The 27424-nt window shown below is 39.7% G+C and overlaps 2 protein-coding genes across 9 annotated transcripts in view; one reads left to right on the top strand and one right to left on the bottom strand.

Annotated features, from left to right (window-relative positions):
* Positions 1–27424, top strand: part of SPATS2L (spermatogenesis associated serine rich 2 like) — a 168149-nt gene that overhangs the window by 52265 nt on the left and 88460 nt on the right. The window contains exon 1 of one of the 6 annotated variants that reach the window (XM_082467157.1): positions 21137–21271. The exons of the other annotated variants lie outside the window; for them this stretch is intronic. The gene's annotated coding sequence lies outside the window, so the exon portion shown is untranslated. Of the gene's footprint in view, positions 1–21136; positions 21272–27424 lie in introns of those variants that run through there. 6 annotated transcript variants of the gene reach the window in all.
* Positions 5399–27424, bottom strand: part of LOC309663381 (uncharacterized protein) — a gene marked incomplete at its 5' end in the record, with an annotated part of 41587 nt that continues 19561 nt past the window's right edge. The window contains 3 exons of one of the 3 annotated variants that reach the window (XR_014265220.1): positions 5399–19853; positions 20819–20960; positions 21269–21622. Coding sequence is in view for 2 of the 3 variants with exons in the window: in XM_082467376.1 (XP_082323502.1) it covers positions 19813–19853; positions 20819–20960; positions 21102–21263 (345 nt within the window). The other 2 variants (XM_082467376.1, XM_082467377.1) reach the window with 2 other exon arrangements.

Below are 27424 nucleotides of genomic sequence, written 5' to 3' on the forward strand. Positions count from 1 at the left end.
CCCTGGGGTTAGCAGGCAAGTCACAGGTAAAGTGGGTGGGCAATTATAGCCCCTTTTCTACCTCCCTCCTCCCCAGCCAGGGGCTGCACCCAAGAGCAGGTGAGAAGGCCAGAGGCTCCTAACAGAGGAGAGGGGGAGGGATGGAGTGGGGCAGGCTCAGTTTATTCTTTCAAATATGCCTATGAGATAGGCCACTCCTTCTTGGGGGAAGGAAAGGAGGTAGCAGGTGGAGAGAGGTCTCTCCTCATAAATATGCCACTGTTGCTTCAGCTTTTATGATCTCCTAATAAGTAAGATTTCCTGTTCTTTCAAATGTATCTCCCTAGAAAAGAGCACTCGCCTCTTTTACCAAAAGAACAAGCAAAACACATAAACCTGTTGACCAGATTTTGAATTGTGTACTTGAAGGCCTAAGATATGCCATTATGCGGCCCTGCCCCAGAGTTCATTACACAGAAAAGAGTGCTCTGTGTGTGTGTGTGTTTCTTTGAAAAGAATGTGTGGCTGTCAGTCTCATCTAGATACATCATACAACTCCTTTCCGAGCTCCACTCGCCCATTCCCCACCATGCACACAGCATGCCGCCCCGACCCAAGCTGTTCCTACTATTAAATTTTGCAGTCTCTGGCACATTGTGGAAGGGAAGACATAGGTCAAGGCATGTGGTCATGAGAAACAAAGAAAAGAGAAACAAAAGCTTGTTGCTTCTCATTGCTCATAAGCGGAAAACAATTTTGTGTCATTCTCGAGAGAGAGAGAGAGAAGCCTTGGAAGCATATCTGGTCCCTGGCTGAGGGACTTAGTTGAGGTCACTGAGTCCATCTGCACTCCTTCTTGCCTGCCCTCATAGGGCAGAACTCTAACATGACATTCTAGAAGATTAAAATCTGTCCAGTTTTTAAACATCTACAGAGAAAGATTTCACAACTGCCCTCAATAACTAATTGAGATGATTAACCGTAGGCTCAGAGAACACCTCCCTCAAAACTTCAAGGCTTTCTTGCTTCAATTTAAAATGGTTTCCTTTTCATAGTGGAAGGGACAGTTTATCACCATCCTCTGTCTGATGCAGTGATATTCAGCTGACCACTAGATTGATGACTGAATAAGCCAATCATAGACCTACTTTTGTTTACCTTGAGTCATCTATGTGGTACCTCTCGGTATCCTTTCCAGTTTTCTGTATTTCACTTTAGTTGTGGAAACTAAATATAAGGATGATATGATGTTTTCTGTGTGCTTCCATGTGTTTCTCCCAAGTATTCAGCTTTAAAAACACAATGCTAATTCAGAACCAGCTCTTTACCTGTCCCTTCGGATTTCTTTGTGGTATTAGGACATTTATACCTAAGTCTTTAGGCTATGGAAACCTTTTTAATGCAAAAATATGAATGCTGGAAATTTCAGGAAGGTCAGTTCAGGAAATTTTTTGACTAAATATTAGTTAGGGTTCCGACTTGGCTGCTGCGATAAACACCAAACGACAGTGACTTAAAAAACTTGAAAGTTGATTTCTCCTTTATGAACAGTCTAAGTGTACAGGCTGAAGTGGAGGCTTCACAGTGATGGGGACCAGTCTTACTATATTGTTACGCTGTCCTCCTGTCTTTGTGGCTTCCATTTCAAGATCTTGTACACTTTAGCCAGCAAGAAGGGGACAAGAGGAAGTGGAAAGCACAGCCCTTCTTTTTAAGAGTACAGCCCAGAAGTTGTGTGTGTCCCTTCCATTCACATCCCGTTGGCCAGAACGTAGCTACATGAACACACTGAGCTGCAAGGGAGGCTGGAAATTGTTTCCTTGAGCTGGTTGGTCATATTCCTAAGTAGGACTTAGAAGTTCTATTACTAGAGGAAGAAGGAGAGAATGGATGTGGGAGACAACAGTTAGCTCTGCCTCTGGTTTGGTAGAGCTAGCCTAGAGAAACGTGCTTTGACCATGATGTCAACTAGGGAATTTGTAAGCAACGTAGAAAATACCTAAGGATATAAAGGAGAGAATCTTGCTCTGCAGTAGAAGCCCAAACTCTTGGATAAGCCTGGTGTTGCAACCTTATGGATTTCAGGCCTGGGGTTAACAATAAGGCATACCTCTCCTGCTACTAGGAAAGAAATTGAAGCTAAATTCCAGAAATGTCTTGTACTACTGTATAACTGAATTAAAATAGATTATCTAGGTTGAATTTAAATAGATTATCTAGGTGAAGTTTCCAGACTAAATAGCTTCAATATAAAACCCAGATCACACATTGCTTCCTTACTGTGACTTAAGGCTCCAAAAGCCATGCTGCCCTATCGCCCCTCGATCCAAATCATCCTATTAGTCTAAGATAGTGCTACACTTCTCCGAAAGGGGCAGTACCATATACTTGAGCCCTGTCGTGGTAAAAATAAAACTTTTAAAATCCTAGTAAATGAAAATTTTAAGTTAAAAAAATTGTACTACTGCTACCACCCCACTGTAAGATCTGCATTATTTTAAGAATGTTCTAGGAAAATAATGGTGAAAAGACACTTCGCTGACTACAGTGCTATACATGTTCCATCTGGGACTCGCATGTCATATTTGCTTACTTGATTAGCCAGGCGCTTTTTCCTGTTAGTGTTCACATTCATCTTTTTCAAATGTAACCCTGGTTTTCATCTCAACCTGACAAGACCAACCTGGATTTTGACAGTCACACGGATTTTTATCTATTTAAACTGCTAGAAGCAAAATCTGATTTTTGTCCCTGGCTTTTGTTATTAAGAAAAGTAATAAAAACCGAGGCGGAATTAGATCAGGGCCATCCATTATTTTAACCAGGAACAAAAAAGAAATATACGGCTCTACCTAAGTATTGGATTAATTTAAGTATACAGCGGATGTTAAAAATTGCGTTTAAAATGTGTTTCTCAGCTGATGATGTATTCGGTATACGAATCTTAACATCTTCATCGCTTATTGTAGAAATAATAATATAATAATAATAAAAACTCTCATTTGTTGAGTGTTTAGTGTGTATCTGCCCTGTGCCAATTTCTGTGGTCAAAGCTTAAGCCTTGAATCGGTCCCACCCAAACTGCTTGGCCGCTACACAGCAGAGGTAAGGGATACTGGGCAGCTTCGGGTGGAAGATAAACAATAGGTTCTACTTCAGTATTATTATTCCTGTTTGTATAGGTGGTGCATTCTCAACAGGGGCTGTATTTCCCTCATGAGGGGGGAAATTGGTTCTTGGGGCTTAAAAAAATCAGATGTTATGGCTGAAGTTGGAGTGTGAGGGAGATGTGACTATGGGATAGTCAGAGAGTTGCTACCATGCTGGCTTTGAAGACGGAGGGAGGGGACATGAGCTCTGGAATGTGGAGAGACTACAGAATCTGGAAAAGACAGGGAAACAGATCCTCCTCTGCAGCTACAGAACTGTAGGATAATAAATGTGTGTTGTTTGAAGCCACTGAGTTTGTGCTAATTTGTTCCAGCTGCAGTAGAAAATGAATACGCTCAGTTTCCTCTCCTGTTCACTGAGAAGAATAGAATGATCTATGTCACAGGTTTGTTGTAAGCACTAAATAAAATCATTTGTGAGTGGTACTTAGCATAGGGAACATAGTGACATATGCTGGCTTTGACAGTACTCAGGCAGGCAAGGTTTGCACCGTCAGTGCACTTTCCCATGTTGAGGTTGCCGAGAGACTTCTTTCTCTGATTATTTCAGTGACAACAGTCAAGCCTCAAACTGGCCCTATTATTTTAAGGAGACTTTGTAGACTTCTCAGATTCATCATGTATTGATTTTATTTTATGTTTTTAACTTTTATTCAAGTATAGTTGATTTACAGTGTTGTGGTGATTTCTGCTGTATAGCAAAGTAACTCAGTTATGTGTGTGTGTGTGTGTGTGTGTGTGTGTGTGTGTGTGTGTGTGTGTGTGTATTTGGTTGGCCAAAAAGTTCGTTCGGGTTTTGTGTACGCTATGCAAAAACCGAATGAACTTTTTGGCCAACCCAATATACTTTTTCATATTCCTTTCCATTTGGGTTTATCACAGGATATTGAATATAGTTCCCTGTGCTATACAGTAGGACCTTGTTGTTTATCCATCCTATATACACTAGTTTGCATCTGCTAATCCCAAACTCCCAAACCTTCCTTCCTCCACCCCCCTTCCCCTCGGCAACCACAAGTCTGTACTCTGTCTGTGGGTCTGTTTCTGTTTCGTAGATAGGTTCATTTGTGTTGTATTTTAGATTCCACATATAAGTGATATCATATGTATTTGTCTTTCTGACTTACTTCACTTAGTAGGATAACCTCTTGTTCTATCCATGTTGCTGCAAATGGCATTATTTCATTCTTTTTTATGGCTGAGTAATATTCCATTGTATGTATGTACCACATCTTCTTTATCCATTCATCTGTCAGTGGACATTTAGGTTGTTCCCATGTCTTTCTTTGCTCTTGAAAATAGTGCTGCTATGAACATAGGGGTGCATTATCTTTTCAAATTATAGTTTTGTCTGGGTATATGCCCAGGAGTGGGATTGCTGGAGCATATGGCAACTCAATTTTTAGGTTTTTGAGGAATCTCCATATTGTTTTCCATAATGGCTGCACCAATTTACATTCCCACCAACAGTGCAAGAGGGTTCCCTTTTCTCCACACCCTCTCCAGCATTTATTGTTTGTAGACTTTTTAATGATGGCCATTCTGACTGGTGTGAAATGGTACCTCGTTGCAGTTTTGATTTGCATGTCTCTAGTAATTAGCAGTGATGAGCATCCTTCATGTGCCTCTTGCATCTGTATGTCTTCTTTGGAGAAATGTCTATTTAGGTCTTCTGCCCATTTTTTGATTGGGTTGTTTGTTTTTTTGTTATTGAGTTGTATGGGCTGTTTGTGTATTTTGGAAATTAAGCCCATGTCAGTCTCATAATTTTCAAATATTTTCTCCCAGTCCACAGGTTATTTTTTCATTTTGTTTATGACTTCCTTTGCTGTACAGAAGCTTGTAAGTTTGATTAGGTCCCGTTTGTTTGTTTTTGCTTTTATTTCTATTGCCCTGGGAGACTGACCGAAGAAAACCATCATGTATTTATTTTATATTTCAACCGTGGGATGTTTCTTTCAGTGCCTTCCAGGTACCACCAACTCTTAGATCCTTCCTCTAGGCAATTCTCCCCCCATTCTCTTCCCCTCTTCTGCTCTGTCTGAAACCTTGGTGGGGTGTATGGAGAAGGAAATTTCCAGCAATAGCAGGGAGGAGAAAAGGGCCAGCTGCCCAGCACCCCAGTGAGGGAGGGGGAGCCCCAAGTGGGCTGCCATTCCAGAGGGGCACTCCAAGTTAGAGCCTGCCTGGGCTGAGAAGAATGAACTCAGATGCATTGTTTTCTTTTTTTAACTTAAGGACAATGTGTGTGTGTGTGTGTGTGTTCATTCTTGTTTTTTTTAATGACAAAATTCCGCTGAAAATGAGAATCTTCACAGTGTAGCATTCACTGACTTGCTTCATTAAGTCAATTGGGTTGAGCCTGGTGTAAATGAAGTGAAGGCCACAGGTTTTTCTCTCTTTGTTGAGTCGATTATTTTCACAGAGGACAGCTTTTGCATTATCACAGGAAAAGAAACCAATGGAATTGTATTCCTACTACTTAAAGTGCTAAAACTATGTGTGTTTACATATGTTATCTTTCAATCCTCATAGCATCACTGTGAAATAGATATTATTACTCTCACTCCCCGCTGAGGAAGGGCGAGTATCCTCACAATATCACTATGAAATAGATAAATAGATATCATGACCCCCAATTCCAGCTGAGGCCCCAGGGACTCAGGGAGGGTGGCGGCTGTACTGGTTTGGCTGGGACAGCGATGTGACTGCTGCGTGGGGCTGCTGCGAGCTGGTTGCCTAGGCAGGACCTTTCCATTGAGGCCATGTTTCAAAGCCTAGTTTTTAGCCTTGGAGGGCCACACATTGGACTTTTTTCTGTGAGCTCAGAGATGCTCAGACTCTATAGTGATATACTCAGGCTAACACAGTTTTTCTATGGACGATGGATCAAGCAGAAAGCTTATGTCTTTATCATTAGGGCATTTGTTCTTTCTAAAGACCAGGACATCCTCTTTGCAAAATCAAGGGCTCACAGTCTTCTCTTGCCCTTAACGCCAATCTGATCCCCTCAGTGCCCCCGAGTTCTTTAAGAAATACGCATCCGGCCATTTCACTCCCTTGCTGTGACCCTTCAGGGACTCCTTGCTCCCCTCAGGATAAAGTTGAGGCTCCATTACTTATGTCACAGGCCTCTCTCTCTTTGGATTCATCACTCCTCCCTTCACTCAGTGTTAGGGATACTGAACACCCCCGTCAGCCTTGAATCTTTTTTGTATCTGTGCTTTGGTGTATTTTGGTCCCTCTGCTGAGATCATGTTCTTCCCCTTTTTTTCCTCTTCACTGTACCCCATTCATCTGGCTAATTCAGGGGTCAGCTTAGCTCTAACATCCAACTGGAAGCTTCCCTTGATCCTCCTAATCTCGGTAATTTGCTCCCACCCTCTACCCCCAAGTCAAAGTGATCTAATAAAACCTTGTACTTCCTCTATAATAGCTTGTGTTGACTTGTGTCCTGTTTATTTGTCTGGTAACCCTCACCAGAATCTGAGTGACCACATCTACTCAGTTCTCTGAGGCCAGGGTCCATATTTCACTCACTATTACTCTTCTACCTAGTACTTGGCACAAGCCTATGTATACAGGAAGTGCTCAATAAAATTTTCTTGAATGAATAGAGAATGGAAGACCTATGTTGAAGTCTTGGCCTTGCCACTTTCTAGTGTGCCACTTTTGACAAGTTCTTTACATGCTTAGGGCCTCAGTTGCCTCATTTTTAAAAAGAGAAATTTCATTGAGATGATATGAAGTTCTTTCCAAACATGAACATATTGGGATTCTAATGCAACTCATTAGCCATCCAGAAAACATAAATCAACAGTCAGTCGTATCTTGCAAATGATAAGTTGGGAGCATTGCCATGGAATTCATTTCTTTAACGTGGATTGATTATTTCACTTCATCTACTTATATACATTAATGGTCAATAGATTCATACCTGTACTTGTGTTGATATTTACCCCCTTAACTCAAGGGTTTATTTTCTGCCGGATACTCTTCATTTATGCCGATAAGCACATCCAAAAGGAGCCTTTTAAGCCTGAGAAAATGATACATTTTGTTTATGTCTACTTTTTTGTTCTTATGTCCATCTGTTTTTACCTAGAGAGGGACTTAATGAAATCTTCTGCCGTACTAATAATTTCAATTGAAGGTAATTAAATAAACCATTATATGAGAAAAACGGTATCAAATAAGAAAAAACTGCAAATTTTGCTGATTATTCATGAAATTGAGTTGGTAATGGATATAATACCGTATATTAATGGTGTGGAATATTTGATATGAAAATAAAAGGAAAAAAGAGAACTACTAACATGCCAGCAGTAAGAGTACGAATGTGAAATATAAATCATTATAATAGCTCACACATGATGTCTGCTAGGTTATCCCTGAAGAGGGAATCCACACCAAACTACAAGATTGCATCTGAGATTACAGATTTTGGAGGTTGCTTCCTTCTACATTCCTAACGCTTATTATCATACGTATCAGAATCTTACCATGTCTCAAGTACTTCTTGCTACTAAATTAAACATGCTTAGATATTTCGTTAATATATTACATGTAATAATCTGAAGTAGTAATTTACTAAGAGTTTCTATAGGTGCAATTAATTTTTCCCAAAATTTGCTCTGTTTCCTGGTAATTATGACTAATTCAAGACTTAAAAATAGACTGAATTTTTTTCAAAAATTACTTCTTAACCTTACTACGAAGTCTTGCACAATTCAATGTTATTGAAATGATATACCTGCTGGGTTAAAACAGCAGTATCATCAGTATTCTAAGTAAACTCACTACAAATGGATTTTATTTTCTGTTTTTAACTGAAAGTTATCTTGCCCAATGCAGAATTTCTTTTATCTTTGGACAAAACTGTATTTGGCTTAGGTTATAGGCTAATTACCATTAGGGTTCTTTTCCTCTCTCTCCATTACTTTTATGTATTGTTGCTTATTTAGCAATCCATGATGATCTTTGACCTCCTGACTCAGCAAAGCCTGCTTCCAGTCAGGTGGCCATGACCTTGTGTGGACAGAGCACAGTCTGTTAGCAGCACATCAAGAAAACACCAAAGACAAATGGATTTGTTGTTTCTTTACTGACAAGTTAACTCTGAGCTCAAATCATAACCGGTAAAAATGATTTAAAGACTCAAATACTTGGTACAGAAACCTTGATGAAAATCTATACTTTTCAAGAAAATAAGAGTATATCTTTATTTCATATGGAAGATAAATTGTGGTGGTTTATTTGGGACAGCTTTTGCATTTTATTATAGACTACTTAAACTACTTTGCAAAAAGTAGGTTAGAGAAATTAAGAAAGTAATGCTTATATTTACATGTCCTAGTATTGGAAGTGAATTCCAATTTTTATGCTAAACATGGGGTATACGGATAAGTAAATTAAAGTTCAAATCCTGAAAGTTACTCATTATGTTGATAATCAACTGAATATTATAAATTTGGCCATATTCTTTTAAAATGTTAATTATTTCCATCGTTAAGGTCAGTGATTCTTAATGGTGGGTGGTAAGGGTCTATTTTATAAACAATGTAGTACTTTTTCTCGTAGCTCTGATTTTTTAAATTACTATCCTTAATTTGATATTTCCAATAGCATTATAGGAAAATAAGAAAGGTTTTCATTATCAAAAGATTGAGAAACCCATTTTAACTAATGTGCAGTTAAGAAAAGGTTGGTCCATGGCATAATTTTTGACAGGCAAGAAACAGAAGGAAAATGAGTTGTTCTCACTGAGCAGAAATCCAGACATTCTTGGGGAGGCAGAAGGGTACATATCTAAAGACCCAAGAAAGGACACACAGTTGGAGAAGTTAAAAGGAAGAAAGAAGGAATACAGTGCCCAGAAGAGTCCTTTGTACATAGTAAGCACTCAATAAGTAGTTTTGAGTGAATAAATGAACTTAGACCACCCAACCATATGAAGCAATGATCTAATTTACTTCTGATATAGCATACAAAAGTGACACAAAGGTAGTTAGTAGGAGTGAGGAGAGACTTAAACTCTTTGGGCATCACTAGAAGTCTTATTCATGTTTAAATGAAGACAAATCTCAGATACCAATTTACCTAACTGACATTTTCATTTTTAGAAAGGTAAAGAAAATGAAGGAAACTTCTATTTAGGGATCAAATTTTAACCAAGAAGAGATTGCTTGGTGAAATAGAAGTGGAAGGAATGTGTATCCATTTATTCAACAAATATTTACTGGATGTCTGCTATGTGCCAAGCACTCGGAAGACTATAGCCGTGATGTCATCTTAGCTTTTGTGATAACCAAGGAGCAGGTTATGTACATACAGCAGACTTTAGGAGGGAAATTTCAAATAGTCAAAGAAGTAGATGTGATTCCATAGTCTGAGACCCTAAAAGAGGAGATGACAAAGGAGATGAGAAACCCAATCCTTAAGTTCAGATTAGGGCCCTTTCTATGTGTTCCCGAGACTCCTCAAAACTCTCTTCTCAAATCCAGTATCAGGCTGGGTCATAATTCCCCTGCGCTCATCTCTATTTAGTCTGAAGCTTTAAGCTTCAAGACAGCGGGGCTGCATCTATCATGTTTATCTTTGTATCCCAGCAAATAGGACAGTCCCTGACACATAGCTTACACATGCCCAATAAATTATGTATACATACACACCCACAATTCATTATATATATAATGAATTAAGCAATAAATAGTGATGAAATTCTGATAATATAATCATGAATATTTTCCCAAATTATCAGAGATAATGTATACACCCACACACACATTCCAAGTCTAACAATTCACAATTTTTTGAATGATTTGAATTAGAGGTTTGAAAGTTCTAAATAATGAGGAAAATAAATGGCTGTGGCTGCGAAGGGCATGCTCAAATTAACTCAAAATATAAAAGACCATTTCAAGAAGAACGCAAGGAGAGGCAAATAACTGAGAATACCAGAGAGAGAGATAATCCCATTAGAATTGTGTCAGGAGGCCTAAAGTCCAGAGTGAGCTGAAGTATGTAAAAAATTCTAAAAACAACAAAAGAGACTTAAAAAGCTGGCAAGGAACAATTCTACAGAAAATGACGGTGACAAAATAAGCCAGACATAGAAAACTGGAATGCTTGTGATGTTCAGTATTGTGCCCATTTTTGCTAATGACATAGTTATAATTTCTGTCAAGACTAGAATACTATTTTTATTGTAGACTTTTTGTTTTACTTTTGTAGAAAAAAGAACAAGAAAGGGATAGGACCTCTGATGAGAAAAACAAAAGACTATTCATCTCTTCTTATTTTTGCCTTTTAATTGAGGATCATGATTTCCCACCTGGTAGGGTAGAACAAAATGTGAACAAGAGGGAATTGAGGCCCACAGCAGCATAACACTAGATCCTTAGCTGTTTGGCATGGATTGGGGTCTCCTGGCCCAGACTGTATCCACAAGCCTGAGAACACTCATGCCTGTGACTGTCCCACTCCAGCCAGCCACAGTGGAGGCATTTCAACGAAGGGAAAAGTCCCCAAAAGCCTGGAGACTGACAAAAAAGAGAAAATATAAAATCCCAGCAGAATTCTAAAATTTATTCTGAAACTTTTTGAGAACACTCAGAAAAGAAAGAGGTAATCATTAGGCACCAAAAGGAAGTGAAGCAGGACTAAATGATTTTCCTCTTCAATAGAATAACTAGAATGCAGGATGAAGAAAATGTGGTAGATTCAGTGTGTATAAATTTCATCAAGGCAGTTTTCACAATATCTTATGATTCTATTAGGATTTGATGGAGAAATATGAACTGAATAACAGAATAGTCAAGTGGATTCACAGCTAGGTTTGCATAACCAAACCCAAGGAGTTCTAAAGAATGGGTCCATGTGATCTCAGGGGTGATCTATAGACATCTACTTGTGTTTTTCTCTAGATCTCTCTGTATCAGCGATGTGAATGATGATGACTCTGATGGAGATAATACAAATAAGAGACATCTTTTGAATTCTTAAGTGTCAAACACTTTTCTATTACTCTATGTGTATTCGTTTATTTAATCCTTACAACAAGGAAGCTGCACAGCCTCTTAGATAGCCTCATCCACCAGCAAGAAGAACTACAGGTCTGCAGCCTGTGGAAGGAAAACCACATTCACAGAAAGATAGACAAAATGAAAAGGCAGAGGACTTTGTACCAGATAAAGGAACAAGAGAAAACCCCAGAAAAACAACTAAATGAAGTGGATATAGGCAACCTTCCAGAAAAAGAATTCAGAATAATGATAGTGAAGATGATCCAGGACCTCAGAAAAAGAATGGAGGCAAAGATCAAGAATATGGAAGAAATGTTTAACAAAGACCTAGAAGAATTAAAGAACAAACACCTAGAAGAATTAAAGAACAAACAAACAGAGATGAACAATAACTGAAATGAAAAATACACTAGAAGGAATCAATAGCAGAATAACTGAGGCAGAAGAACGGATGAGAGACCTGGAAGACAGAATGATGGAATTCACTGCCACGGAACAGAATAAAGAAAAAAGAATGAAAAGAAATGAAGACAGCCTAAGAGACCTCTGGGAAAACATTAAACGCAACAACATTCACATTATAGGGGTCCCAGAAGGAGAAGAGAGAAAGAAAGGACCCAAGAAAATATTTGAAGAGATTATAGTTGAAAACTTCCCTAACACAGGAAAGGAACTAGCCACCCAAGTCCAGGAAGCGCAGAGAGCCCCAGGCAGGATAAACCCAAGGAGAAACACGCCGAGACACATAGTAATCAAACAGGCAAAAATTAAAGCCAAAGAAAAATTATTGAAAGCAACAGGGGAAAAATGACAAATAACATACAAGGGAACTCCCATAAGGTTAACAGCTGATTTCTCAGTAGAAACTCTACAAGCCAGAAGGGAGTGGGATGATATAATTAAAGTGATGAAAGGGAAGAACCTACAACCAAGATTACTCTACCAGGCAAGGATCTCATTCAGATTTGATGGAGAAATCAAAATTTTTACAGACAAGCAAAAGCTAAGAGAATTCAGTACCACCAAACCAGCTTTAAAACAAATGCTAAAGGAACTTCTCTAAGTGGGAAACACAAGAGAAGAAAAAGACCTACAAAAACGAACCCCAAAAAATTAAGAAAATGGTAATAGGAACATACATATCGATAATTACCTTAAACGTGAATGGATTAAATGCTCCAACCAAAAGACACAGGCTTGCTGAATGGATACAAAAACAAGACCTATATATATGCTGTCTACAGGAGACCCACTTCAGACCTAGGGACACATACAGACTGAAAGTGAGGGGATGCAAAAAGATATTCCATGCAAATGGAAATCACAAGAAAGCTGGAGTAGCAATACTCATATCAGATAAAATAGACTTTAAAATAAAGAATGTTACAAGAGACAAGGAAAGACACTATGTAATGATCAAGGGATCAATCCAAGAAGAAGATATAACAATTATAAATATATATGCACCCAACATAGGAGCACCTCAATACATAAGGCAACTGCTAACAGCTATAAAAGAGGAAATCGACAGTAACACAATAATAGTGGGGGACTTTAACACCTCACTTACACCAATGGACAGATCATCCAGACAGAAAATTAATAAGGAAACACAAGCTTTAAATGACACAATAGACCAGATAGATTTAATTGATATTTATGGGACATTCCATCCAAAAACAGCAGCCTGTCTTCTCAAGTGCACGTGGAACATTCTCCATGATAGATCTTGGGTCACAAATCAAGCCTCAGTAAATTTAAGGAAATTGAAATCATATCAAGCATCTTTTCCGACCACAATGTTATGAGATTAGAAACCAATTATGGGGGGAAAAAACGTAAAAAACACAAACACATGGAGACTAAACAATACATTACTAAATAACCAAGAGATCACTGAAGAAATCAAAGAGGAAATCAAAAAATACCTAGAGACAAATGACAATGAAAACACGACGATCCAAAACCTATGGGATGAAGCAAAAGCAGTTCTAAGAGGAAAGTTTATAGCAATACATGCCTACCTCAAGAAACAAGAAAAATCTCAAATAAACAATCTAACCTTACACCTAAAGGAACTAGAGAAAGAAGAACAAACAAAACCCAAAGTTAGTAGAAGGAAAGAAATCATAAAGATCAGAGCAGAAATAAATGAAATAGAAACAAAGAAAACAGTAGCAAAGATCAATAAAACTAAAAGCTGGATCTTTGAGAAGATAAAAAAATTGATAAACCTTTAGCTAGATTCATCAAGAAAAAGAGGGAGAGGAATCAAATCAATAAAATTAGAAATGAAAAAGGAGAAGTTACAACGGACACCGCAGAAATACAAAGCATCCTAAGAGACTACTACAAGCAACTCTATGCCAATAAAATGGACAACCTGGAAGAAATGGACAAATTCTTCGAAAGGTATAACCTTCCAAGACTGAACCAGGAAGAAACAGAAAATATGAACAGACCAATCACAAGTCATGAAATTGAAACTGTGATTAAAAATCTTCCAACAAACAAAAGTCCAGGACCAGATGGCTTCACAGGTGAATTCTATCAAACATTTAGAGAAGAGCTAACACCTATCCTTCTCAAACTCTTCCAAAAAATTGCAGAGGAAGGAACACTCCAAAACTCATTGTATGAGGCCACCATCACCCTAATATCAAAACCAGACAAAGATACTGTAAACAAAGAAAATTACAGACCAAAATGACTGATGACTATAGATGCAAAAATCCTCAAGAAAATACTAGCAAACAGAATCCAACAACACATTAAAAGGATCATACACCATGATCAAGTGGGATTGATCCCAGGGATGCAAGGATTCTTCAATATACGCTAATCAGTCAATGTGATACACCATATTAACAAATTGAAGAATAAAAACCATATGATCATCTCAATAGATGCAGAAAAAGCTTTTGACAAAATTTAACAGCCATTTATGGTAAAAACTCTCCAGAAGGTGGGCATAGAGGGAACCTACCTCAACATAGTAAAGGCCATATACGACAGACCCACAGCAAACATCATTCTCAATGGTGAAGAACTGAAAGCATTTCCTCTAAGGTCAGGAACAAGACAAGGATGTGCACTCTCGCCACTATTATTCAACATAGTTTTGGAAGTCCTAGCCATGGCAATCAGAGAAGAAAAGAAATAAAAGGAATACAAATTGGAAAAGAAGAAGTAAAACTGTCACTCTTTGCAGATGACATGATACTATACATAGAGAATCCTAAAGATGCCACCAGAAAACTACTAGGGCTAATCAATGAATTTGTTAAAGTTGCAGGATACAAAATCAATGCACAGAAATCTCTTGCATTCCTGTATACTAATAACGAAAGATCAGAAAGAGAAATTAAGGAAACAATCCCATTCACTATTGCAACAAGAAGAATAAAATACCTAGGAATAAACCTACCTATGGAGACAAAAGACCTGTATGCAGAAAACTATAAGGCACTGATGAAAGAAATCAAAGATGACACAAGCAGATGGAGAGATACACCATGTTCTTGGATTGGAGGAATCGATATTGTGAAAATTGACTATACTACCCAAAGTAATCTACAGATTCAATCAATACCTATCAAATTGCCAATGGCATTTTTTACAGAACTAGAACAAAAAAATCTTAAAATTTGTATGGAGACACAAAAGACCCCGAATAGCCAAAGCAATCTTGAGGGGAAAAAATGGAGCTCGAAGAATCAGACTCCCTGATTTCAGACTATACTATAAAGCTACAGTCATCAAGACAATATGGTACTGGCACAAAAACAGAAATACAGATCAATGGAACAGGATAGGAAGCCCAGAGATAAACCCACACACCTATGGTCAACTAATCTATGACAAAGGAGGCAAGGATATACAATGGAGAAAAGACAGTCTCTTCAATAAGTGGTGCTGGGAAAACTGGACAGCTACATGTAAAAGAATGCAATTAGAACACTCCCTAACACCATACACAAAAATAAACTCAAAATGGATTAAAGACCTAAATGTAAGACCAGACACTATAAAACTCTTAGAGGAAAACATATGAAGAACACTCTTTGACATAAATCACAGCAAGATCTTTTTTGATCCACCTCCTAGAGTAATGGAAATAAAAATAAAAGAAACAAATGGGACCTAATCCTTACAACAATCCCTATGCAGTTGCTATATTTATCTACACTTTACAAATGAGTAACACAGAGGGTTGAAGTAACTTCCTCAAGGTCACACCGTTCTTAGGTGGCAGAGCTGACATTCAAGCCCAGACTGTTTAATTAGTGGCATAAGTTACATAAATGATATCCATCAAATTGTGGATGACCAGAGTGAAATGTGTAGCTAAAATTGTAAAGTTATAGATTTGGTATCCAGAAAAAGAAATAAGAAACTCTAATAGACTGGAAAAATTAGCCAAATGAATAAAGATAAAATTGAGTCAAATATAAACTCATACACTTAAGTTCCAAATAAATCAACTGCAAAAGTAAAGATTGGGGAGATGGGACTTACAAATAGATCAAATGAGGAAGTCTTGGGAGTTTCATTTAATATAGGCTCATTATGACCAATGGACAGTGTGATTATCAACAAAATGCAATCTTAGAACAAAATCTAAAAACATTGTTCTTCTTCCCATTAATAATTTTCCACCCCATTTGACTTTTTTTTTTTAACCAAGTCAGCTTTACATTTTTTATTCTAATTCTAGGGAATACTAAGGTTTGTAATTTAGAATGAACCCGCTAAATAATTTTCAGACGATTCCCTTTATTTTCATTGAACCAAAATGATGGCAGCAGACTAGTGGAATAAGCACAAGCTTGGGAGTCAGTCCCAGAGGCTGAGTCCCCTCCTTGCTGTTGACTGACTCTGGGACCTTGGCCTTAACGTCTGTACGCCTAGTTCCCTCATCTAGAAAATGGTGATAATAATGCCTACCTTTGCAGGAGCATCCTGAGGACTCAGGGACATAGACATAAAGAGATAAAATCATCCAGCGTGGAGCCCGAGGGGGTTTCATTTGGTTCACTGTTGTAGCCCCATCATGTAGGCCAGTGCCTGGCACAGAGGAGGCGCTCAGAGGTGTTTGCTAAGTGAATACTGAATGAATGAATGAGTGAATGAACGTGTTCAGTAGAGGATAGTTCTTACTAAAGGCGTGGCAGTGTTTTCAGATGTGAGAAGTCTTTGTAAAGCAAGAAATTGATTATTCACAGGTTTGAAGAAGGGGAATGCTTTGTCAGAGCTAAATTTACTTTTTCCCATCATGTAGCGTAGCTTCAGGATTTTTTGAAAACTAAAGTAAAACTGTGACCATTAGGTCGTCTTTGTAGCGTTTCTTCAGTCCTTACACCATTCTTCCATGAGGTATCTAGAAAGGTCTCATTCTGCCTAGTCAGATATTGTTTGAAAGCTTGAAATGAAAAATGAAACCAAGTTAAGTCTGGCTGGTAGCCATTCAGAAAGAGATTTTTTTTTTTTAAGTAGATTAATTTTCAAAGACATTTTTCCTCTTTAAGACTTCCTTGTTTTTAAAGAAGCATTTAGTAAAACAACAGGAATGTCTTTTCAGTGTCTGGTTATCTCTTTTTCAAGACTGAGTTTGGTAAATTACATAATATTAGCTGTTGGTCATCTTCCAGGTAAAAAATAAAACCAAATGAAGTCTTTAATGTAATTTATGAGTTTCTCTCCTAGAGCTAAGTGAAACTCAGCTTCATAGCTTTTATTTGTTTTGGGGCCTTTAATATTAGTCAGATTAAAGCTTATGTTTTTATAAAACTGTAAGGACAAAGAATTATGTTAAAATAGCTAAAAAAACAAAAAAAAAATCTTCAGTGTTTGATTCAGCATGTCAAGAATAACAGAGACTATAGGGTCTGGTTTCAGAACCTTGTAACCAAAAATGACAGTGTGGTGGGATGGGGAGTTGGTGTGGTGTTGGATGAGCAGGAACTCTCGCATTCGCTAAAAGGAGAACGAAAGAAGGATGTTAACTCTTTGCTGTATTATGAACAGGACAAGTGTATAATTGAAACCAAACCATTAACACCTTTTCACATACTGCCTTCTGATGTCATCTAATTACTTACTGCCTGCTAACCTTATCTCCCTCAGGAGCCGATCTTAAAATTACACTGCGTTGCAATTAGTTAACACATTGCACCTAGTCAAGGCACATAGTGGACGCCCAGTAAATATTTGTTGAATGACTTCTGTGCACTATGCAGGTGGGTTTTCTTTCTGATCTCATGCATGACTTACTTGTTTCCACCAGAGAGGTTTCAGTTTTGCTCTTTCTCTTACCGGAAATGCCATTACCATCATTGGCAACACTGCCTCAATGCAGTGCAAAAGAACACCTCCTCCTAGAAGCCTTCTCTGATTAACCCACCTGAACTAAAGCCATCTCACCCATCGAGAAGCCCCTTTTATAAATATGGTTGTAGTCATTTCAGAATGATTTAAGATTCTTATTTCTCTTGGCTCTGACATCCCCCATGCCCCACAATATACACGCATCAAGAATAGGCATTGAGTCTTATATCCCACAGGGACACACACAGGGACACCCCTGCACATGCAATGTCCACCTATGGAAAGCACACTCAAAGGACGTGTTCTACAGCTAGGTAATGAAATTTTTAACATTAGTGTACAAAACCAGACAACCCTGATTGCTTGTCTCTATCGGTCTGCCAAGAATGGGTATAAATGGAATCAAGGCTGTGAGAGATGGATCTTTTTCATCAGACAAGTGATCAAAACCTAATACATTTACACCTCAAAATTGCTTTAAAGGAGATTGGATGACTAACAGAAAGTCTTCCAAAGGGAAATAATATATGGTATTGTATTTAATTGAGAGACCTGTACAATATTTGAACTTCTGTACAAAAACCAGTTTCGATTCATTCAATCTTTAGAAAAATGATTTGGAAGAGATTAAACTACATATTGCTATGGCTTGTAGACCATCATAAGCCTTTGGTACCTTCCAAACTTCCCCCAATGTGAGTTGAGCCATAGGTCAGGCTGGGACTCAGAGCAAGGTGTATGCTTTCAGGCAGGCCTTTGATTGCTGTAAACTAAAGGGCTAAGCAGACAGGTCGTGAGAAGGTTTACAAAGAACCTATAGAGTGCATAAGGGTGTCAACAGCAATAAAAATCCTATCTATAGGTGGAGTTACAGGGTATATATTGGTGAGGTTAGTGGTTAAATGTGTTTAGCTTTGGGTTGGAAACCACTTTTTTCCCCTCATATTCCACAGGAAAGATAAATTTTCGGCCTATCTCTTTCAGACAGAGCATAGGCTTTGGTGCAGGGGAACTAGAGGGCTAGCCTAGTGACCTGATTATCCTGAATACAAGGCTCTGAGTTAAGATATAAAATAAGTAGGAGACGTTGGGGAGGTTACTTGGTTAAAGACATGGGCTACGTGGGGTCCGATACAGGAGGATGTAGAGGGCTTCAGCGCTCATGATTCGACCTTGACTCTGAGAATGACTGAAACACTGCTGGGTTGGACATATGGGGGGAGGAGGAGAAGGAGTGGATTGGAGGGTGTGTAAAGTGACGTGGCTAGAGCAGCATTTGACAATGCTGGTTTTAATGGTGGCATTTAAAGTGATACTCCAGTACTAGATGTTGAAACCTGGGGAATAAATTATTGAAGACTCACTGAAACCAAGAAAGGAAAAATAAAATGAGAGGACATTCACTCCTCTTTTTCCACATGTCTTTATTGAACATTTAAAAGGTCAAAGGCACTCTCCTAGGTACTTTGGAAAAGGGAAAGGAGAAGTGGAATTGATCAGAGACAGGCTTTTTAAAAGGAAGAAATTCTTTTTGTGATTCATTAAATCTATTAATATCTCATATATTTGAAGCACTTTAAAAACAGTTATTAATTTCCCAAAAACAGCATATATTTCAGGTGACGAATTTCTATTTTTTTATTATAGCTAGAAATTGAAATAAAATTCACTAAGGCAGTGAATATAACCTCTAGAATTTTGACCATATCATAAAATGGCCAAAATGAGTTTTTTTATCTGTGATTGCGTTAGAATAAATTCAAGGGCATTAAAATCATGTTAATTCTCTCTTTTTATCCATCTTGATACAATTACCTGAAATCAGCACATAGGAAAGGAGGTTTTGTAATTTTTAGGCTGTTCTGTTATTAGCTCTAAGACTTTATTTGAACTTTGTTCTTTCCATGTTATAACTGCTTATTGTCTTCTAAAGACAAGTACCTTAGCTGTGAACTTGGTCACTAGAGCACTGACCACATCTGGTAACCACAAGGCAGGAAACCGTGACCTGGCATGGGTTTCTGAGCCATTCTACAAGGAAGAGGTATTATAGTCTTGGATTCACTTTTGCCTGTGCTGAAATTTGAAGAACATGATAAACCCATGGCCCTGAGGACACTTAGCCCTGGAAGTCTCTATCCCTCTCAGCAGTGCTGCAGTCAGGCCTCAGCCTTGGACTGCCATCCACACCTCTCTAGAATTGCCCTAGGCTTCCCTTAAGGTGGCAGTGTCCATGTTGAGGGAAAGGTGTATCCAGGTGAGGGCAACTTGTGGCCAGAAGGTTGTGTTTCAAGGGCCAGTTCCATCACTGGCTAGATGCATGACCATAACTTCTTCCGCCTTAGTTTCTCACCTGCAAAATGAGGATGGAGGGGAAAGCAACCACATAAGCTATGGAGGAATCGAATGAGATTATTTATTTATATTTATTTTATAGCACGTAATGTGTGCTAAGCACTGTTTTAATCGCTTTACAAATATGAACTCATTTCATCCAAATTACTACCCCATGAGGTAGTTACTATAATCATTCTCAGTTTACCTATGAGGAAATGAAGATGTAGAGAGGTTGAATAACTTGCTCAAATCCCCAGACCAGTAAGAGGCAGAGTTGAGATTCAGACTTGGCAAATTGTAATTACTTATTTTCTATCATAAGAGGATAAGGAAGAATCTGAATAGCAGAAATGGGCAGTGGTTCCTGTTTGCCATCATTTGGGGGCCCAAGATCCTGTGTGGTGGTGACAGAGGCACAGTAATTAATGCAGATGTCTCTGCCACAGGGCTGGCTATAGGGGCTCCCGGGCTAACTGCCTGTGGGTGGTTAGTGAGATGGTGGGTGAGAGGCCTGACCCTAAAGAGAAATAGTGCCTTTCTAAGAACATGTTGAATTTACGAGTTAATTTTTTTTAAGTATCAAACCAGCAAACAAACATAGATAGGACTAAGGTGCCTGTAGGTGGCATAGGCCTGACAGGCCTTCTCCATTCTGCCCCCCAATGGTTATCCCCACTCCCATGCTCCTCACACTAGCTTTTCTCTGGTGAAATTCACCGTGAAAACTTCATTCCTTTGGGTGAGGGTATGACCCCTAATAAAATGTATATACCCCTGGACACAGTAGTACATTATTCATTTAGTGTAAAATTAGCCAGCAGATGCCTGGTCTAGAACCAGGAACAGGTTTTAGAATGGGGAGGGGAGAGAGTAAGGCTCAGGGTGCAGTGCTAGGAATGTTTGCTAATTGATTGATCTGCCTGTACTGGTGTCACTGGAAGATTAGAAGCCCTTAGCTGACTCCCATTCTCAGGAACTGACCTTTGGAACGATGACTTCGGTCCCAGCCCATACTGTCTCTTAGCCTCCGGGGCAGTCCGTGTAAAGTTCTCAAGTTCAGTCTTACAGCTATGCGTTCCCCAAGAGGAGAAGAATGAAGAACTGGGCATTCGCTACCAGGGGCCTGAAGGCAAAAGCACAGGGCAGTTTTACAAAAAGGAAACAAGTATTTTCGAAGTAGGTGAGTCCCTCCGAGCCTCAGGTGGCCTCAGCCACCAGCCCACCCCTCGGCCACACCCAGGATCCTGCTACCTACCCCACCTACCCTACTCCACCTGCCTCGCTGTTGAGATGACTTAACTGGTCGCAGTAAAAGCAAGTTGATAAAGGTGGCCAGTTCCGGGACAGGGCTTATCTGTCTATTCTGTCTATCGAGAAAGGCAGTCAAGAAGTGCACTGGAAGCCCTGATTTGGAACTCCAGGACATCTTACCAAGTGAGTCGAGGTGGATTTTGTTGGAAAGGTTTAGAAGCAGTAGTACTGGGTGGAGGGAGGAGGCGTGAGAGGGGCCGGCTGCCTGTAGTTCTCTTCTGCCTCAGTTGCCTGGCACTGCTCTCCCAGCAAACGCCAGTGCCTGTAAGTTAGAACATCACAGACTGTTTTGATTCAGCCAGTGCCAGTGACGGACGTTTCAAGGAAGTAGGAGGGACCTGACTTGCTCTAATACTTTGAGAAAACCATTAAATGTTTACTCGGAGGGTTCTGGCTTAATGAACCAGGAATATTGTGAGTTCCTTAGAACAGAGGTTTTTGAAACCAGAATATCCTCAGGAGAGACGGTGGCTTCCTTTACCAGGTGTTTATTCCATGACAGATGAGCGCGCTTGCCCAGAGTTGGCTGTGAACGTAGAGCTTTAGTTTGCCAGGTTTTGTCAGGATTTCTCTTGCCAGGCCAGAGCTATAGTGCAGAACCACAGTGCATGTTTTCTTTGGAGATGAATATCAGTGTTTTCCTTCAAAATATGCTGTAAAAACTTTAAAAAAATATACAGCCTCCACTTCCAGCCCACCCCCTCTAACTGTGAGCCCACCTCTAACCCTCTGGTGAGCCCAGTCTCTGGGGTGAGACTGGCTAGCCGGGCAGATCACAGCACCAGCATTGCTCTGCCCCGAGCCTTGAAGCAGGTCAATTCCAAGTCTAATTTCCTGAGTCCACACGCTGATTTCCTTCCCCACCTCCTCTTTTCTGTGTTTTTGCTTGTATATCTGTCTCCATCAGAGGGTTTAAGCTCCTTTGGGGGCAGGAACCCTGGAGTCAGGAGGTCCAAGTTCAGATCTCAGCTCAGGCACTTACTGGCAGTGTGACTTGAGTAGCTCATCTCTCTGTGCTGGCATTTCTTTTTCTATAAAACGAGGGCTGACATACTCCATAAGGTCTTTATGAGAATTAAATGAGTTCATACATGGAAGGTGCCGGGTATACAGCAAGAGTTGCATAAGTGGTATTTTGTAACCATTGCCAGCATTCCCCATAGAGCCCAGCACATTGTAGGTGTTTAGTAAATGTTTGTCACATACTAATAAAAAACATTGCCCTTTGTGTAGGATTTGCCATAGCTGGTTGAAGAGCTGGGGGAAAAGAAAAAAAAGAAAGAAGGCATGGTATTTCCTTTTCAACATTTGGGGAGTTGGTATGAGGTAGTTTGGTGCTCAGGGGTGTGAAGGAGAACTGTGCTTAGTCTTTTGTCTAAATCCCTCTGGAGTTTGGGATTTGTTCTGCGGGCGGGCAGTAGGGGATGGTGGGCAAGGCGGTGTGATCTGTGGGGAGAGAGCCTATTATGGCATGCTTGGAGAGAGTGGAATTTATTCTTCCGAACCTTGTAACGCTGGCCACTTCACCTTTCCCGAGGCATCTCTGAGGATAGGCCTGTTTTAAAGACTTGAGCTGACATCATCGCATCTTAAAAGAACTGAGCATAATTGAATTGCTGATACAAGTGGGTACTTGCCTCGGCCCCGGGTCACCCACATCTCTATGGAAACACATGTTTGCTTGAAAGCCCAGCAATCAGAAGCAGAGCCTTCCAGGAGCCAACATCGGGTCACTTTTAGAAAAAGGCATTTATTTATATTCTCGGGCTGTCAGAGACCTATGCAATGAAATAATTTCAAATTAAATAGAGAAATCAGGCCACAGATGAATGCTAATAGAGCCTGCCATGCGCCCTCCCCCTGTGCTCACGGTGCCTGAGATCTGCACGTTTATTTTAGCTGTCCTTTGCTCTTTTCCGCCCATTTGCATTCTGCTGCCTTGGGGAGGTGGTTTGGCACTTTATGCAAAAATGGTTAATCTTCATTCATACTCGTGTGCCGGTTCTAAAATGGAAACTGCAAAGCCGGGCCCGGCCGACTCTGTGTGTGCAGCGTGTCCAAGGGTGCACAGTCCGGATGACTCTGCTTCCTACACAAGCGCTCGGGGCTGTTGAGTCAAGACATTCTCTCATAAAGGTCTGAAACTTGCATCAGCACATCTTGCCCTAGATGTGCTCAAGTGATATCCTAAGTGATTGGAAGCTTTTATCTGCCTCTGGAAGCAGGATTTTTCAAGCAAGTATTGACTGTTAATGACCTGTTTAAAGAAAACATTCAATTTTCTTTCTTCCCCCCACAAAGAACTTAGTAGGCAGTGACATTTCTAAACCAAAGGCTAATGCTGCTTTTCAAAAGGGGCAGAGACAGGGCTTTTAAATGTGAAATTTTTTTTCCTGACATTTGCCCTTAAAATGCTTTTCAATGAAGTTGTTCTAACAGTGGGTTTAGTACACTGAAGTGTCTTTGAATAAAAATGCAACCTTGAGATTTTTTTTTCCCCCTTCAAATTAAACAAAAAAGTTTAGGTAAGAGTCTTCATATGAAATTCATATTTCAGTCACTATTCTCTGTTTCATTGTTTATGTGTCTTCATTCCCAATAATTAAAGCAACTTTCCTCCAAGGAGCAAGGCACTGCACAAGAACCTTTATTAAACTGTGGGAATTAAACCACAGAAGAAAGAGCTAAAGTACTTAGATTACGAGAGACCTCAGTAATTACAAGACCAGGTAAGGAACAGCTAAGGTAGGAGTGAAAGGGAAGAGGACACAAAATGGAAGACAGAGAAGATTAGGCAATGGACGAGTTAAGCAACAGAAAACCTATATGACGTTATTGATACATTTAGGCAAAGTCCCAGTTTTATAGAGGGAGCATTGTTTCCCTCTCCAGCTGGCATGTAAGTGCCCTTGACTGTGCTTAGGGGACTGGACAGTTAGTCCTTGACCATTATAAAGGTGATCTTTACAGAGAAATAGCCTAGTACATGGGACACAGCACCCACGTCTTTTTTTTTTTTTTTTTTTTAAGGTGAATTTTCAGCTTTCAGCTACCCTGGCTACTAAGTGCTTGCATCACCCCCAGGGCCCTTACAGACTTGAATACCTGAGAGCTGAAAAGGACCACAGAGGTCCTGTGCTCTGACGGCTAGAGAAGATGCCACCCCAAAATACGGCAGTGGTGGTTCAGGACATGGTACCCCAAATATGCCGCTTTGGCGTATTGATTATTGTGAGGTGTGGGCACTTGAAAAACAGCAAATGCAGGAAGAGGCTTTCTCTGAACTCCCCTTTTCTGCTTAAAGACAGATCGTCCAAAAGGTGCTCAGTTGTCATAAATTCCCTCCCCGGGAGTTTCACCAACCAGGGAGGATGTTGACTTCCGTCACAGGAGGGGAGACTAGAGAATGGACACCACACTCAGCAGACTTTGTCACAAGCTACCATACCTCCATCTGTTCTTCTAAGGGCTCATTCGTCTTTCCTAAAAGTCATTTACTCTCCCCTCTGCTTTTCCTGTTAAGATGGTATTTAATCCTGAATTCTAGGCCACCTCGGGGGAGTTCTTCATTTTTCCCTGAGTATCTCCCATGTGTATGTGAGATATACATGTTAATAAACATCTGTTTGTTTTTCACGTATTCATCTTTTATTGCAGGGGTCCCAGCTAAGAACTCAAAGGGTAGAGGGAAACTTATTTTTCTTCCCCTACAACTCCAATCTCTTTTTCTGCAACTGAATACCTGAGGCCCTCATGCTATACTCTGACAATCTAGAACCTTTACTCAGATGTTCCATCAGGACAAATGGTGGCCCACATAGACAGATGTGCAGGCTTCCCCAAGCTCTCTGTCCAAATTTCCCTGTCCTGTTTCCCATTCTCTCAGAGCACCACTCTCTGCTAAGGGCCAAATGATGGCAGTAGAGAATGAAATAAATTAATGTGTGAAATTGCACCTTCTTCCAGAAGTGGTAGTAATCCATAAGCTGAGTAAAAATGTAGACACCTCTTAAGAAGTTTCCCCAGGTTAGGAGTTGGCTCTCTGGGAGACTGTGGGACGCTCTGTTTTGACCGAGAGGCTTTTTGCTGCTTCTCCAATCACATGGCATAATTGACTTCCTCCCCGCAAGATCAGTCCCGATTCTTCCTCTCTGAGGCAGCCGTGAGAAAATGTCTCAGGGATCTATGTGATCACAACACTGTCTAGGCTGTACCAAAATCAAATACAGAGACACTTTAATTACTTTAACTTAGAAAGATGGAGTAGTTAAACATTAGACCCTGGAATGTCGTGGAGCCTCTGGGCAACATTGCAGAACCAGGAAAGCAGCTTGTTGGTCAAGGGCCCACTAAATGAAGCTTCTAACATTCTCATCTGAGGCAGAAGCCGCAGGAAAACAGCCATCTCTTTATAACAGGTACATTCCCTCCCATTCCTGTGAGAGTCTAGTGCTTTGCTCTGCAGTCTGTGTGCCCTGCGAATGTACAAAGCATACATCACATGCCTGCCCGGCTGGAGAAGGCAGCGCCTGGGACCGGTTTTATTCTCCTTGCAGAGTTCTTACTGCAGTTCATATACAGTGAGCCCCATGACTTGTTATGATACTTTTGAGGTGTTATCAGCACAATGGCTCTGGGCTCCAGAGCTTCAGACTGCCTGGGGTTGAGTCCTGGCCCTGCCGCTTACTGTGGGACCCTGGGTTGGTTACTGAATCTCTGTGCCTCAGCTTTCACGTGTATGAAATGAAGATAATCACAGTTTCTACTTTATGGGGGTATGAGGGTTAAATGGATAAATATGTGTCAAGCACTTAGCAGAGTGCCTGGCACAATCTAAGTGCTCCATACTATTACTATTATTATTATTAATATGTTGGTGAAAAGACCATTCCCTAAAGAAACTAGCTCCCCACCCATTTATCTATCCAGGCATCTGGAGAATCTGTTTGTTGCGTGTGGTGATTGGGATCAAGGAAGTGGCCCATTCTTAATATTCCCAGGCCAGAGACTATAAAGCAGTGGTTCTCACAGTTTGGTTTGCGTGGGTCTGAATGCCCTGGAGGGCGGGTTAGAGCACTGACTGCTGTGCCCCCCTCCCAGAGCTTCCGATCCAGTCCTTCTGGAGAGGGGCAGAGGATTTACATTTCTTACAAGTTCCCAGATGCTGCTGTTGCTGCTTCTCTGGGAATCCCACTTTAAGAGCCACTGCTCTAGGACAGCAGTTTCCAGTAGAAGTATGATGTAAGCAACATAGGCCATTTAAAATTTTCTAGTAGTAACATTAAAAAAGTAAAAAGAAATGGGTGAAGTTAATTTTAATGTTATATTTTATTTAACTCACCATGTCAAATATTATCATTTCAACACACAATTGACATAAAAATCTATTGAGACAGTTTACATTCCTTTTCTGTAGCAAGCCTTTGAAATCCAGGATGTATTTTACGCTCCCAGGACATTCTGGTTCAGACCAGCCGCATTCAAATCTGACTTTGCAAGAAAATGACCCGAGGAAGTTTCTTTTTTCTGGCCTCCATCTCCCCCGCCCCATACCAACTGGCATTCTCTATTTTTATGTTTTTTATATATCATGGGAAAACTTTGAATAAATGACCTTGAAAAAAATTGTTAAAATCATTATTTTAAATTTTTTCTTATGTATTTCCTCTGGCTCTCTGAATTCTTTTCAAGAAAAGTGATATGACACCTGAGAACAGGAAAGGCAGTCTAAGAGCAGTAATAGGTTTCAGAGAAACAAAAGTGAAACTTTATTACTGTCTACATAGTGAAACAGGAGGGAAAACGGAGATTGGTAAATCAGAAAGCAACTGGCATTTCAATATACTGTTTTAACTTTTTATAGTTTATATGATTGCATGAGAAATATAAACATATACATATCTTTTTTAAACTCCAAGTTTGGTAGTTGATCAGATTGTGGTACATATTAAACTTCTCTGAATTGTATTAATTAGAAATACTGAAACAAATGTATGTGCCGGAATTTGCACTATTCAGGTGTATTTTTCATAAAGAATATTTCTCTTTTTTACAAACTAATAGATTTTCTGACTAGCATTAATGCATATTAAGATCTTTGCATAAGTAAGCTCAGTTTGATGGTAACTATAGTTGTGGATTATTAATTTTACACTGGAGATGTGTATAGATGATATATTGGTGATAAATGGTGAAATGCTTTTCTTTGGGATTGACATCTTTTCTAATAAGTTTTTGACTATGGAACATATATCTAAACTGAGGTGAGAGATCAAT

The sequence above is a fragment of the Balaenoptera physalus genome, assembly GCF_965194825.1.
Source record: "Balaenoptera physalus genome assembly, chromosome: 6".
NCBI lineage: Eukaryota > Metazoa > Chordata > Mammalia > Artiodactyla > Balaenopteridae > Balaenoptera > Balaenoptera physalus.